Source organism: Protopterus annectens, chromosome 1.part1 (assembly GCF_019279795.1).
Source record: "Protopterus annectens isolate FY-2018-M chromosome 1.part1, PAN1.0, whole genome shotgun sequence".
NCBI classification, from domain to species: Eukaryota; Metazoa; Chordata; order Ceratodontiformes; family Protopteridae; genus Protopterus; species Protopterus annectens.
In genome coordinates this window covers 29,806,855-29,819,690 of record NC_056726.1, presented here as the reverse complement: position 1 = coordinate 29,819,690, position 12,836 = coordinate 29,806,855, and the positions used below count along the sequence as shown (strand labels likewise).

The 12,836-nt window shown below is 38.5% G+C and overlaps 1 protein-coding gene across 1 annotated transcript in view; it reads left to right on the top strand.

Moving 5' to 3' along the window:
* Positions 1-12,836, top strand: part of ADAMTS12 (ADAM metallopeptidase with thrombospondin type 1 motif 12) — a 2,672,119-nt gene that overhangs the window by 2,522,821 nt on the left and 136,462 nt on the right. The window contains exon 18 of the mRNA XM_044085381.1: positions 9,867-10,019. Within this exon, the coding sequence (XP_043941316.1) occupies positions 9,867-10,019 (153 nt within the window). The remainder of the gene's footprint in view (positions 1-9,866; positions 10,020-12,836) is intronic.

Here is a 12,836-nt window from a genome sequence, read left to right as displayed (position 1 = left end):
TTTGTAGTACAGTCCGGGAAGAAGGGTAAGAAAAATGCCCAGGGAAACAAACAATCTGATAAGCGGTCAGAGGAGTTTGAAGAGAGAAAGAAAAGGGGTGAATGTTTTAAATGTGGAAAAAAGGGACATTTGGCAAGGGATTGCAGGCAAAATAAAAAAGTAACCACGAAAGACAAGGAGGGTGAGGACTGACTATATGATAGTCAAGAATCACTGGAAAGGAATAATCAAGGAAAGACAAGTGCAAATGTGATAGAAGGAGTAGAGGATGTGATAGAAGAAATAGAGGATGTGCATGAAATCACAGATAATGAAGAAAATTAAATTTTAGACTTGGCATTATTGAGCCTAGAGCTCTACTTAGCAGACATAAAACCGGAAGTTACACTTCTGGTAGAGGGGAGGGAAGTTAAATTCCTGTGTGACTCAGGGGCTTCACTGACCCTGATACATCCTTCCAAACTACCAGAAAATTCAGAATCTCTTGATTACATATTAGTGAAAGCAGCTAATTGATAGCTGTATCAGGAGCCACTCTCCCACAACATAGCAATAATTGACCCTGTTTCAGGGATAACCCAGAAAAGCAAAATTGTTGTTTCTGCAAAATGCCCAGTAAATCTTTTGGGCAGAGACCTTATGCAGATATTTGGCATAGCAGTAATTCCAACTATGCAGGGTATGGAAGCACAGCGACAAATGGATACCTTTCTGGTGCGACCAGAGGGTGAAACATTTTACTGGGACAGCCAGGACTTGGTTACGACTGGTCCAGGGGCAGTAACCAAAGAACTGATGAACGTAGCCATCAGTAAGTCCCCCTCCCTTGACACTGATAAACAGCATTTCTTGCACTGTACTCTGTATTACTGTAGCACACCAGGACCTGATAAAGAATATGAGCAAGAACTGTTTAGAAACCATGCTAACAGATTAGTATTACGAAATCTGTACTGGGACACAGAAGGAAACAGTGTAGTGAGCTGTTCATTGCCCCAGGAATTCCTAGCACTTTACAAGTCTAATCGATTACCACATGTGAGTTTGACTAAAAATAAAAATGTGAAGTGGGCAGACCTAGGAGAAAAAGTCACAAGGTGGGAAAAACAGACAGAGATAGAACTTTCCAAACAGGGAGTACAAAAGCAGAAGTTAAATTGGATAACACAGACACACCCAGCAGTACACTTGCAGGCAAGTGAGGACAGCTGAGTAGCACTCTTACTAGAAGAAGAGGAAAAAGCCTCACGAGATATACCAGAGACTCTCTGGTCAACAGGGAAATCAGATGTAGGACTTATTCGTACAGCAGGACCAGACACTATCACGCCAAAGTCAGCATTTAGACCTCAAAAGAGACAGTATCCCTTAAGAAAGGATGCAGAAGTAGGAATCAAACCTATAATAGCAGCCCTACTTAAGGAAGGAGTATTGATAGAATCTCCCGATTCACCATGTAATACACCCTTATTTCCTGTTAAGAAAGCAAATGGAGAATGGCGTATGGTCCAAGATTTACAAGCTGTAAATGATGCAGTTACACCTAGAGCACTTACGGTGCCAGATCCACACACTTTATTAAATGATTTGAAACCTCAACAAAAGTATTTTTCTGTGGTAGATATTAGCAATGCGTTTTTCTCAATACTGATACACCCCAGGGATTACCTCAGTGTCACTGCTCAACAGAGGCACAGCAAAATAATGGGTATAGTTCCCCATACTAAAGGGGTGGCGTAAGCCACAAAACTATGGGCTAGGCTTGTAAATGCCCTCGGGCAGATAGCCTAGTATGAACCTATATACCTATGAACCTATGAACCCTGACAGCCAACATTGGTTTGTATTTACATTTCAGGGGAAAAGGTATACATACACGTGATTACCACAGGAATATTGTGAGAGTCCAACAATATTTGCATAGGGAATGACAAGTAACCTGGCGGGATTTATCCCACTGAAAGGCAGCCAGATTTTACTTTATGTAGACGACATTCTGCTGGCAGCCCCCACCCAGCAAGAATGCAGAGAAGATACCATAGCATTGCTACAATTTTTAGCTACTCAAGGACACAAGGTAAACAAAAACAAACTGCAACTTTGGAAAAAACAGGTCAAATATCTGGGATATGTAATATCCAAAGAAGACAGAATATTAGATGAAGACAGAAAAACAGCAGTATTACAAGCACCTAAACCAATTACCAAGAAGGAAATTATGTCCTTCCTAGGTTCTACTAATTTTTGTTGGAGTTGGATTCCAAACTATGCCTTGGAATCTGCTCCAGTGACTAACTTGATATTCAAGAAGCCTATGGCAGCACAAGATTTATTACAGTGGACACCAGAAGCAGAATCAGCTTTCTGCAAATTAAAACAACTGATAGCATCCTCATTAGTTTTAGGATTACCGAACTATCATAAACGATTTTTTCCAAACAGTAGATTGTAAGCAGGGTTATATGACATCAGTGTTAACACAACAGTATGGGGACAAACAATGCCACATAGCTTACTATTCATCACAGCTAGACCCAGTGGCGTGATCCCTGCCCCCACTGTGTACAAGCAGTAGTCGCAGCTGCAATGGCAGTGTAGGCTTCGGCCTCAGTAGTGTTATTCCACCCTCTCACATTGAGAGTGCCTCATGCAGTCGTGATTATTTTACTGCAGGAAAAAGTAGCATATCTTTCTCCTGCTAGACATCTTTCCTGTATGACTATACTGTTGAGCCAACTTCATATGGCAATTGAACGATGCACAACTCTAAATCCATCAACCTTGCTCCCAACCCCTGCAGATGGCAAACCACACTGCTGCCTGCAGGAGATTGAGCAAAAGACACTACCTAGAAAAGATCTCACGGATGTTCCCTTGGATGATGCTGAGGTGACATACTATGTGGACGGCTTGTGTAGAAGGGGTCCTACAGGACAGAATCTAGTGGGGTATGCAGTAGTTTCTGATACTGAGATTTTAGAAGCAAAGTCTTTACCACATAACTTATCTGCACAAGCAGCAGAATTGATTGCTTTAACAAGGGCATGTACCTTGGCAAAAGATAAACGAGTGAACATTTTTACTGACAGTCAGTATGCTTTTTCTACTGTACATGTTTTTGTGCAGCAGTGGAAAAATAGAGGAATGATAACATCTACTGGTAAACCAATTAATCATGCGCAATTTATTCTAGATTTGTCAGACTCTATTCAGTTACCTCAGAAAGTAGCTATTTGCAAATGCGTAGCTCATACCAAACAACAGGACAGGATTTTGAAAGGTAATGCGAGGGCTGATACAGCTGCAAAGCAAGCAGCCTCAGCTTCAGAAGTTTTTCTTTTGAGTGAGGAATTACAATCATCTGAGATTTTAGACTTAGAAATGTTAAAAATAATGCAGACGCTTACTACAAATGTAGAAAAACAAAAATGGATAAGACAAGGAGCAATTCTTGAGAAAGGGCTGTACATCTCCAAAGAGAGGAAACCGATTTTACCATCTAACTTGTTTAGATATGCAGCTTTGTTGAGCCATGGGCGGTGTCATGTCTCAACAGGGGGGGGATGGTACAGTTAGTGAATCGAGTGTTTATAACGTATGGATTTACAAACTACACAAAAAATTTTTGTGCAGTATGCCATGTTTGTAACAAGCATCATGCACAAGGGGCATTGAAGCCTAAGCAAGGGAGTTTCCCTACACCACTGTATCCATTCCATACTATCTGCATGGATTTTATAGAGCTGAACAAATGTGAAAATGAAAAGTACTGCCTTGTCATTATAGATATGTTTTCCAAATGGGTGGAAGCTTTTCCGACTAAAAATCCAGATGCAGCTACTGTTGCAAAAGTCCCCGTTAAAGAAATTATTCCTAGATTTGTCATACCGGAAAAGATTTATAGTGACAATGGCACACACTTTGTAAATCAAACTATACAACAATCGAGCCGTTACTTTGGGATTTCTCTGAAAAAAAACATCGTGCATACCACCCCCAATCTGCAGGATTAGTAGAGAGGCACAATGGAGTTTTGAAAAATAAACTTAGGGAATTGATTAGTGAGACACAAAAGAACTGGGTGCAATGTCTGCCTCTGGCACTGTTGAGCATGAGAACTGTTCCAAATGTAAAAGGGTTAACTCCTTTTGAAATACTGTTTGGGAGGGCATATTATACACCTCAGTGGAAACCTCTCATGCCTGCAGACCAGGAGGCTGACAGTTCACTTGCAGAGTATATGAGGCGATTTTTGAATAACAAACTTCTGCAGTTAAATTCTGTTTCAGATAAAGAACAAACCAGACCATCGGAAGCAGCAATAGTCCCAGGCACGTGGGTCTGGGTGAAAGTCATGAAGAAAACTAATTGGAGTTCTACAAAGTGGAAAGGACCGTAACAAGTGCTACTGTCAACACCCACTGCAGTCAAGATCGCAGAACGAGCATCCTGGATTCATCTGACACACTGTAAATTGGTTAAGAACTTTGAACTGGACAAAAACCTTGTTACTATTTTATCATGAGAACAAAATGACCAGGTATAGAGTAAACAGGGATGCAGAACAACCTCAGAAAAATTGCTTATCATCCTGTTAGCTATACTGATAACAATGATTTTTTTGCTGTGGCCTTTCCTTTTTTCAGCCACATGAATTGAACTGAACAAACGTGATGCATTACTCATAGACTGGCATCCAAACTTTAACACTTACCAAGCAATTAAATATGTGTATGCTGAGACTTTTAATGTTTCGAACTGCTGGATTTGCACAGCTATACCAACAGCATACGGGGGATTACTGATGACTGCTGTCCCCCTAGGGGTTAATGAGACCTGGGAAAACTTGATTTTTGATACTACACCTATGAAATCACAAGACAAAATAGCATTGTACCTACCTGTCACACAAAAAGGGATTGTATGTTTTTATAAAAATGACACTATTCAGGTAGGTTGGAGCAATTGTAATGTGGCTGTTCTTATAAATGTTATATTAAGGCCAGTAAGGAAAAAACTATTTGTGATACAAACTATGATGAATATTTTGAAAAGACGCATAGAAGTGTTAGTGAAGTACAACATAATCCTGTTCTTTTAAAGCAGCTTTCTATTATTGATAAGAGAATGTTTCATGCAGGGCAAGCTTATATCAATACTAAAGCAGAGAAGTGTTATTTTGTTTGTGGGAAGAAAGCATATGAATGGCTACCTGAGAATTGGTCCGGCAGTTGTTTTTTGGGTTACCTGGTTCCAGCCATACGACACACTGCAGCTTTGCCTCAGGGAAAATTTGAAATGTCAGAGAGGTTAGCAGTAAACCTAGAAGTCCAATCAAGAGACCCAAGAATCCAGTGGGACGAATCGAAGCAGGGTGGAGAAACCATAACGCCATAAAAACAAAGATAAATTGACACATATGGACTTGAGTGACACCATTATATCATGGGCAGGCAAAGCCCCTGCATATGGCACAGTGAAATCGATTTGGGAGCTGAGAAAACTGTCTAAACTTCTCAAAGTTATGAGCAATGCAACTTTTTCTGCTCTCGAATTAGTGAATGATGAACTAAATGCTATGAGAACTGTGGTACTTCAAAACCGCATGGCTCTTGACTTCACCCTAGCGGCGAGAGGTGGTACGTGCGCTTTAATCAAAGAAGAATGCTGTTTGTATATTCCTGACAACCAGCACGAGATAAACGACCATCTTAAGGTGATCCAGCAAGTGTCGACCATGGCCAAACCAGGCCCAAACCCTCTGACGGACTTTTTCCAGAATTTGTTTGGGGGTGGGGTTCCATCCTAATGAACATCCTGATTGCCATTTGTGTGGGATTACTCCTATTAGGAGCATGCATTTGTTGTGGTATTCCCTGCATGAAAAAGTTAATCAAAGATTTTATAGACATGTCAGTTTCTGAGACTTTGTATCAGAATACTGAAATTGAAGAGTTTTTAAAAAGTGAAACACTTTCATAAGTCTAAACTGTATGACTCTCTTAACTGCAAATCCTGAATGGAAGAGGTTAAGAGAAGAAGCAAACTGTTTATGCTTTTGAAAATAGAATTAAAAAGTATTAACGGGGGGAAATGTTAGAAAAATATGTGTTAATGTGTGCTTAATGCTAATTAGAAGCTAAAAGAGTTAACACATTTTTCATTCTATTTTATATACAGCCTAGTTTTATATGAGACTAAAAGATGTTTTTGAAACTGCAGTGTGCTTTCTGAAACTTGCAAGACGCCCTCTGACCTAGTAACTGCTAGCAAAGCAAAATTCATGTTTATGCCTTTTGGAAATGTACTTGAAAAACAGGTGATTATCTGCTAGGTCAGGAAGCAATGAATGAAACAATGCTATATTCTATAATGTTATGATTTTGAACAATTAGCTCTGTTCATGGTATGAGAACATGCACAGCTGCAGAAGGAAGAGATAAAGACAGACAAAGAACTGTTGAAGAAATGAACTGCAATCTATACTTGCTTTGTGCTCATATTAGCCGTAGTACCTTGAATGGTAACATTGCATATATCTAACCAGTGGTAGCCAAGGCCACGTTGTTTTTCTTAGGAAGTTTCTCACAAAATATTATAGTACAAACAGAAAAGTATAAAAACAACTGCTATGTAATGATGATGTTAAAACTCGTGATCTGCTACGTCAGCTTGGTAGGCAATGTCTTATTAGAAAATGTATAAAAATGCTGGTATTTCCTGATTCTAGTTAGACAAACTCTGTATTAGCATGTTTTTGTCTCCTTGATGCAAGATTAAAGTGCCTTAACTTGAACCTACCATGTATTGATCATTTTTAAAGTTTATTTTTCCTATGACATTGTCCATGAATGTTCCTAGGTCTCCGATAACACTGTCACATTTGAGGGGCATCATAGATTTAGTAGGTAAAAGGAAGTTCTTGCTTTCCAAAGTGCATTGTACTGCATTTCTTTGTATACAAATTAAGATCATAGTCTTGACATGAGGGATTAATATGCTTTAGACCTTCTAGCAAAGTGAAGAGATTATGGCACTGATTTTGCAGTCAACAGCAACTGTTGTCAGCCAGTGACTCTTCATGTGTGCTTAGGCATCAGAGGCATATATGTCAAAATGAGGAGTGACTTAACATAGATGCCTGTGGTGCAACACTGGTGGCAAGCCTTTTAGTAGAAAGCTTCCACAAACCCTCAAGTGAGCCAGCCGGAAATCTTGCAGGTTGATATTTCAGTCAGTAGGATCATTTATGATACCAGCCTGAAGGACAGTGGCAAAGTTTTTAACCAGACCAAGGGAGGTGGTGTGCACTGACTGACGATTATCCATTTTTTTCTGTTACCCTCCTGAAGAAGTCCATCAGATTCATTAGACAGGAACTGCACTTCACAAAGCAGTTTCATTTGAGACTGAGGAATTGCTGGCTGCCTGTAACATTATTTCTGAGTTTCCTTATACTAGTGTCTGTTACTTTACAGATAATACTATCAGTCTGCAATTGCCTGGGTCAGTGTTGGGGCCACTTATTTGTTTATATGTCCTCCATGTCTTGGACAAGTATCAAGTGGAGATGAGAAGATGAGGTAAAAACAAATATTTACGAGGAAATCAGTGAGCCTGTGATTGGTGCTGACTAGGAAGTAGACTGGCATCTTGTTGGGCCCCATGAAATTAGTTATTTTGGTTTTAAAGAGATCATTTAAGATATGTTCTGAAACAATACTGGGAAGCAGCAAGGACAAGTTAGAAACTAAGGATAAGAGGAAAGGGGAGAGTGGCAAAAAGTTGAAACAGAATGTTTCTGTGAATAAGTCATTGATGTCTTTCACTGCGGAACAGGTAATAGCACATTTAAGAATCAGCTTGGTGCAATGGTAGGCACTGCTTTGGAAACTCCTAACAATTAAAGAAGGCTTTACATTTACTAGTGGGGAAGCCGGCAGTACAGTCTCCCCATATTGTCTTATTACTTCAAAAGTTTAAAAAGTTTTTATTTTATTTTACTAATTTCCTACTTAGTTGTACAGGTAGATAAATATTGTATGTGTTGATATGTTCGAGATTTGAATTTTTAAAGATATGTCAAGTCAACTTATTGTATTCTTGTAACATATACATTATGTAAATTTAGTCAGATGTTTTAGAGTTCTAATGTTGTTATGCTTTACAGTTAATATTGTGGCTGTTATTGGCATTTCGTTGCTACAAAGTTTCTTAAACAAAAAAGAAAAAAGAAAAAGAAAGAATTTTATACAATGTAAGCCATATAATTACAATGTGTATACTTGCAGTTTTGTAATTGTCTAATTGTAAATATTAATACAGTAGGAATCCTTATTATATTCATTAAAAAGGGAATGTCACATGACAGTGCAGAGAGGATTAAGGCTAAGATCTGCACTTCCTCTATTCCAGGGATTGATTGTCTCAGTCTTTATTAGCCTGCTGTGTGTCTCTGTGCAAGTCGCTTACCTGGACAGTAGTCCTGGGATTGATTCCTAAAATGGCCCTTGAGGATCTGTGCTCTTACCTAGTTGACACATAATGTTTCTTTATGGTAACAGCCTGACATGCTAGTCATGGGAGCAGTGCTGGGTCTTCAATTTGCTGTAAAGGTTTGAGGTGGAATCATCTCTCTGTGGCTTCTTGGTCAGTGTCTCCATGTAATCTCCTGAACTGTTAACTTAACCAGGTACTTTCACTTGCAAATCTGACAACATGGTTCTCACACTGGCTGTGTGAGCTAATGTCGGTTACACAACGCATTCACTCTGTCCAGCTGGTAATTCTTGGCAATTCTCCAACTCAGGAAGTTGTTGATAATACCTTGTAGATTGCTCAGTTTTTCTTGATTGTCTCTCTGTCATCAACATGTTTACCTGCACACCATTGCTGCCATTAAAGGAAACATGTTTGTTTTCACAAAGTCCCTGATTCAGTTTGGAATGCAGTGTCTGCTTGTAATAATCTGTCAGTTATTTCTAATGTCTTATACAATGCTATACTTTGTCATATGCAAACTGGACAAGGTTCCATCTGTTTAAATCCCTTTTCTTAAAATTCTTGATTGCAATTTTGTCACAGGGGATCAGTACTAGCACTGTTTCATTCACTTGTTTTTGCATATTTCCCTTTTCTTTCTGTTGATGTGATGCTGAAGCTAGTTTATAAAAGATTGGGGAAGGTACCCTTTATATAGCTAGCTAATAATTACAAAGACTTTGCAAACTATGTTCTCATTTGTTGCAGACAAATACATAATTGGATGAATCAGATCTTCTTGCCCATTTGCAATGTTATAGAAAATATAATTCGTAAACATGCAATTGACTAGTCTGCCATAAGATTTACACTTTCTGGCCTAGATCCAAATCATTAAAGATGCCCAAACAATGCCAAGCCTAGGACTCACTCAAAGACAATGCCACCTTGCATCTGTATAAATAAGAAATATGATATATTTAATCTTGCGACTGTTAAGAGATATCATTTCTTAACTAGTGATCAAATTCATGCTCACAGCTCTCATGAAGTAACATTTTAGGATAGAAGGAGACAGTCTGTTATCCATTCTCAATAAATCTAATAATCTAATAGCTTTATGTCCAGGCAGTGTAACTTTCTTATTAACATTTGCTTTTAGTCATAGCAAACATTGGGCAAAAGACAAGTTACAGTTTGCCTCACTTGTAAATTGTCTGAAATGTATTGAAATTTGTGAAATGTATTTGCTATACGTGATGATTTAGTAATACTTGGGCAGCATTTTATTTTATGCGCTGATAAACATTTAACAAGGTACAGAATCTATCTGGAGCAAAATGCAATGGACAATGTAATTTATTTTAGTTCTGTTTTTTCTTTAGTGTTCAACTACGTGTGGAATTGGTGCCGTGTGGAGAGCTGTTGAATGTAGTACTAGGAATGAAACTGACTGCAAAGATATGAAAATGCCAGACCCGGCACAGAGGTGCCATTTGCGTCCATGTGTCACTTGGAAGATTGAGAAATGGAGCAAGGTAACAAAAACCACTCTTACTTGTTAAATTATTCCATTTTTTGTTCTGTTTACTACATTTTTTTGCGAATAGAATTGCTCATCTTCCTGTAGTCTGCTCTCATTTTATATGTGGCTTTTATGCAGAGCACATGAACAGCTGTTCCGCTTTTCAAGAGTGTGCTGCAGGCTGTTAAAAATTCCAAATGCTCGGATTAACGTTAGGAAAACTAACACTGAGGGTTTTTTCCCCCCCTGTGAAACCTTTGGAGTACAAGGTGTTGTTTCTAAATTAAATTTGAAATTATTACACACTGATTCAATTGACTTCTGATTAAAACAAGGACATCTGATGTCTAAAATGCACAAGACCATATTACTAAGTAATATAGTTATTTATTTTGGGTCTATATCACTTCAATAAAACGGCTGAAGTTCGAACACCATATGTTTGAACTTCTAACCTTGAAGTGCAAAATCATTGAAGTCTTAGAACAGTGATTTTTTTCCCAGGGAAAAAAAAATCGCTGTTCCAAGAAACGCACACACAACACAAGCACACCAAAAAAACAGCAATCCACACACATATACTTAAAATCCTACACCTAACCCTACACTAAACTATATACATACACTACTATCTATCCACTTACCTTAACTCAAACCCTAATCCTTAGGTCCGTCACTATCGCACACTCACCTGACCCGCACCCTAACCCTAACTCACCTATCTCGCCCTAACCCTAAAGTCTGTCACTATCGCACACCCATCACCCGCGCCCTAACCATAATTCACCTATCCCGCCCTAACCCTAACATCCGCACAATCGCACACTTACCTGAACCTGACCCATAACTTTCCACCACAGAGGTGACTATAGCAAAGCCACAGAAATGGCTCACCGAATTCTTTCCCTGGGACAGAATTCGGTGTTCCGCGGCTTCACGATAATCAGTTTTCGGACATCATAGTTCAAACATATGGTCTTCAAACTGCTGACGTTTCGACGAACTGATAGGAACCCTTTATTTTTATTTTAAATTTTAAATTTTATTACTATATAAATAAATATATATATATATATATATATATATATATATATATATATATATATATATATATATATTATAATTTTTTATTAAAATAAAATAAAAATAAAATAAAATCTGATGTCTAAAATGCACAAGACCATATTACTAAGTGCTATATAACATTCTGGGAGGGTACTGGGTATCATAAATCAGTTTATTTAATGACAATTCAGCTAATTAAAATCCTAATGAATAGAAGTCCTAAATGTGTCATGTTGGATTAGCAGATAGTTAAACTCACCTGTGTACTCACTGTAAGGGTGAAGAGTCTTGTCATGGGCACATTTTCCAAACAGACTGCCAGATCTCAGGAGAAAAAATGTCAAGCCTAAAACCAACACAAAGGAGAAAAAAGTATCCCTCTGAAGTTATGAAAACAGATAGGAAATCTGTGACTAGACTGAGGTTAGTTACTAACCTCAGTCTCGTCACAGATTTCCTACCTGTTTTCATAACTTCAGAGGGATACTTTTTTCTCCTTTGTGTTGGTTTTAGGCCTGACATTTTTTCTCCTGGTTAGTAAAAAAAAAAAAGAACATGATGAATATTTTTCTTTTTAAGCAGGTGGCCTGGAGCTATTTTCCTGACTGCCAGTGGCTTTGTCAGAGAAACCAAGAGCTGAAGAGAAATATCATAATACCAGTGATGTCAAGCCTGATGGTTACTGGTCTCCTTACTGGTCTACTTACTACAACTCTACCATTATGCTAAGTACATTCCTTGTTTATTTTCAGCTGGAAAAAAAAATGATATCCTATTGTTTTATGAAACACTTTGCTCCTAGAGGACACATAACACCTATATTTAAGTACTCACAGATACAAGTTATTGATTTCTACATCACATTCTTCTGCAACAAATAGGAAGTGACCTCACTAGTTTTTCAGTCAGCTAATGTTAAGCTGCTTGATGTCTGGTGTGGTGATCCAGGGGGGTTGCAGTGCTCAAGGGTGTAGCTTGAGGCTGAGTTGAACCTAGCTATGTCATTCTATACCCCTCAGAGCTTTGACACTCAGATTATTTAGGCCTTGGCTACTTCAGCTTGGAGAATAGGCTGAAGGAGGACTTATAATAAGACAAGACCTTAATTCCCTTAGAGAACTTTACAGGTGTAGGGAGTACACATCTAAAGTCAGTGAAAGAAGATTTAGGTTAGAATGACAGAGGAAGTCAATTCAGATCTTACATGTCATTTGTGACTGGCTGTACTGAATACAAGAACTGAAAGATTGTACTGGTCGAGTTACTTAATGGAGAGAAGGCTGGATTTTGAAGCATTTCTTGCAGTGTTATTTGATCAAGCCCTTATTTTCCTCAGCTCCCCAGGGGTCCTGACTTTCCACTATGGTGAATGACCACTATAGCCGTGAAGCACTTCTGACATGAAGAGTTAATCCCTGACATGAAGGGAAAAGGCAGAGGATAATCTGAAGAGTTCATCAGGTTTCATCACTAACCACGGTCCTATGAGACACATGAAAGTGGCACATGAATGACACACTATGAGGAAGGACATATAGACTTAAAGCCTACTGAGATGACTAGTTAATAATATTACTGGAGTGTATGTGGATTCTCACAAGCAGTAGCAAGAGGGCACCAAGTGAGGAGGAGAAATGTTTAACTTGCTGAAACAACAACTTCAGGCATTACTGCAAAGCAAAGCTGGAATCCATTAAGAAATTGCAGTATGATCTTCTAACTTTTTTCTGAGAGCAGTTAAGATATGGAAGTTAGGATGAGGTTT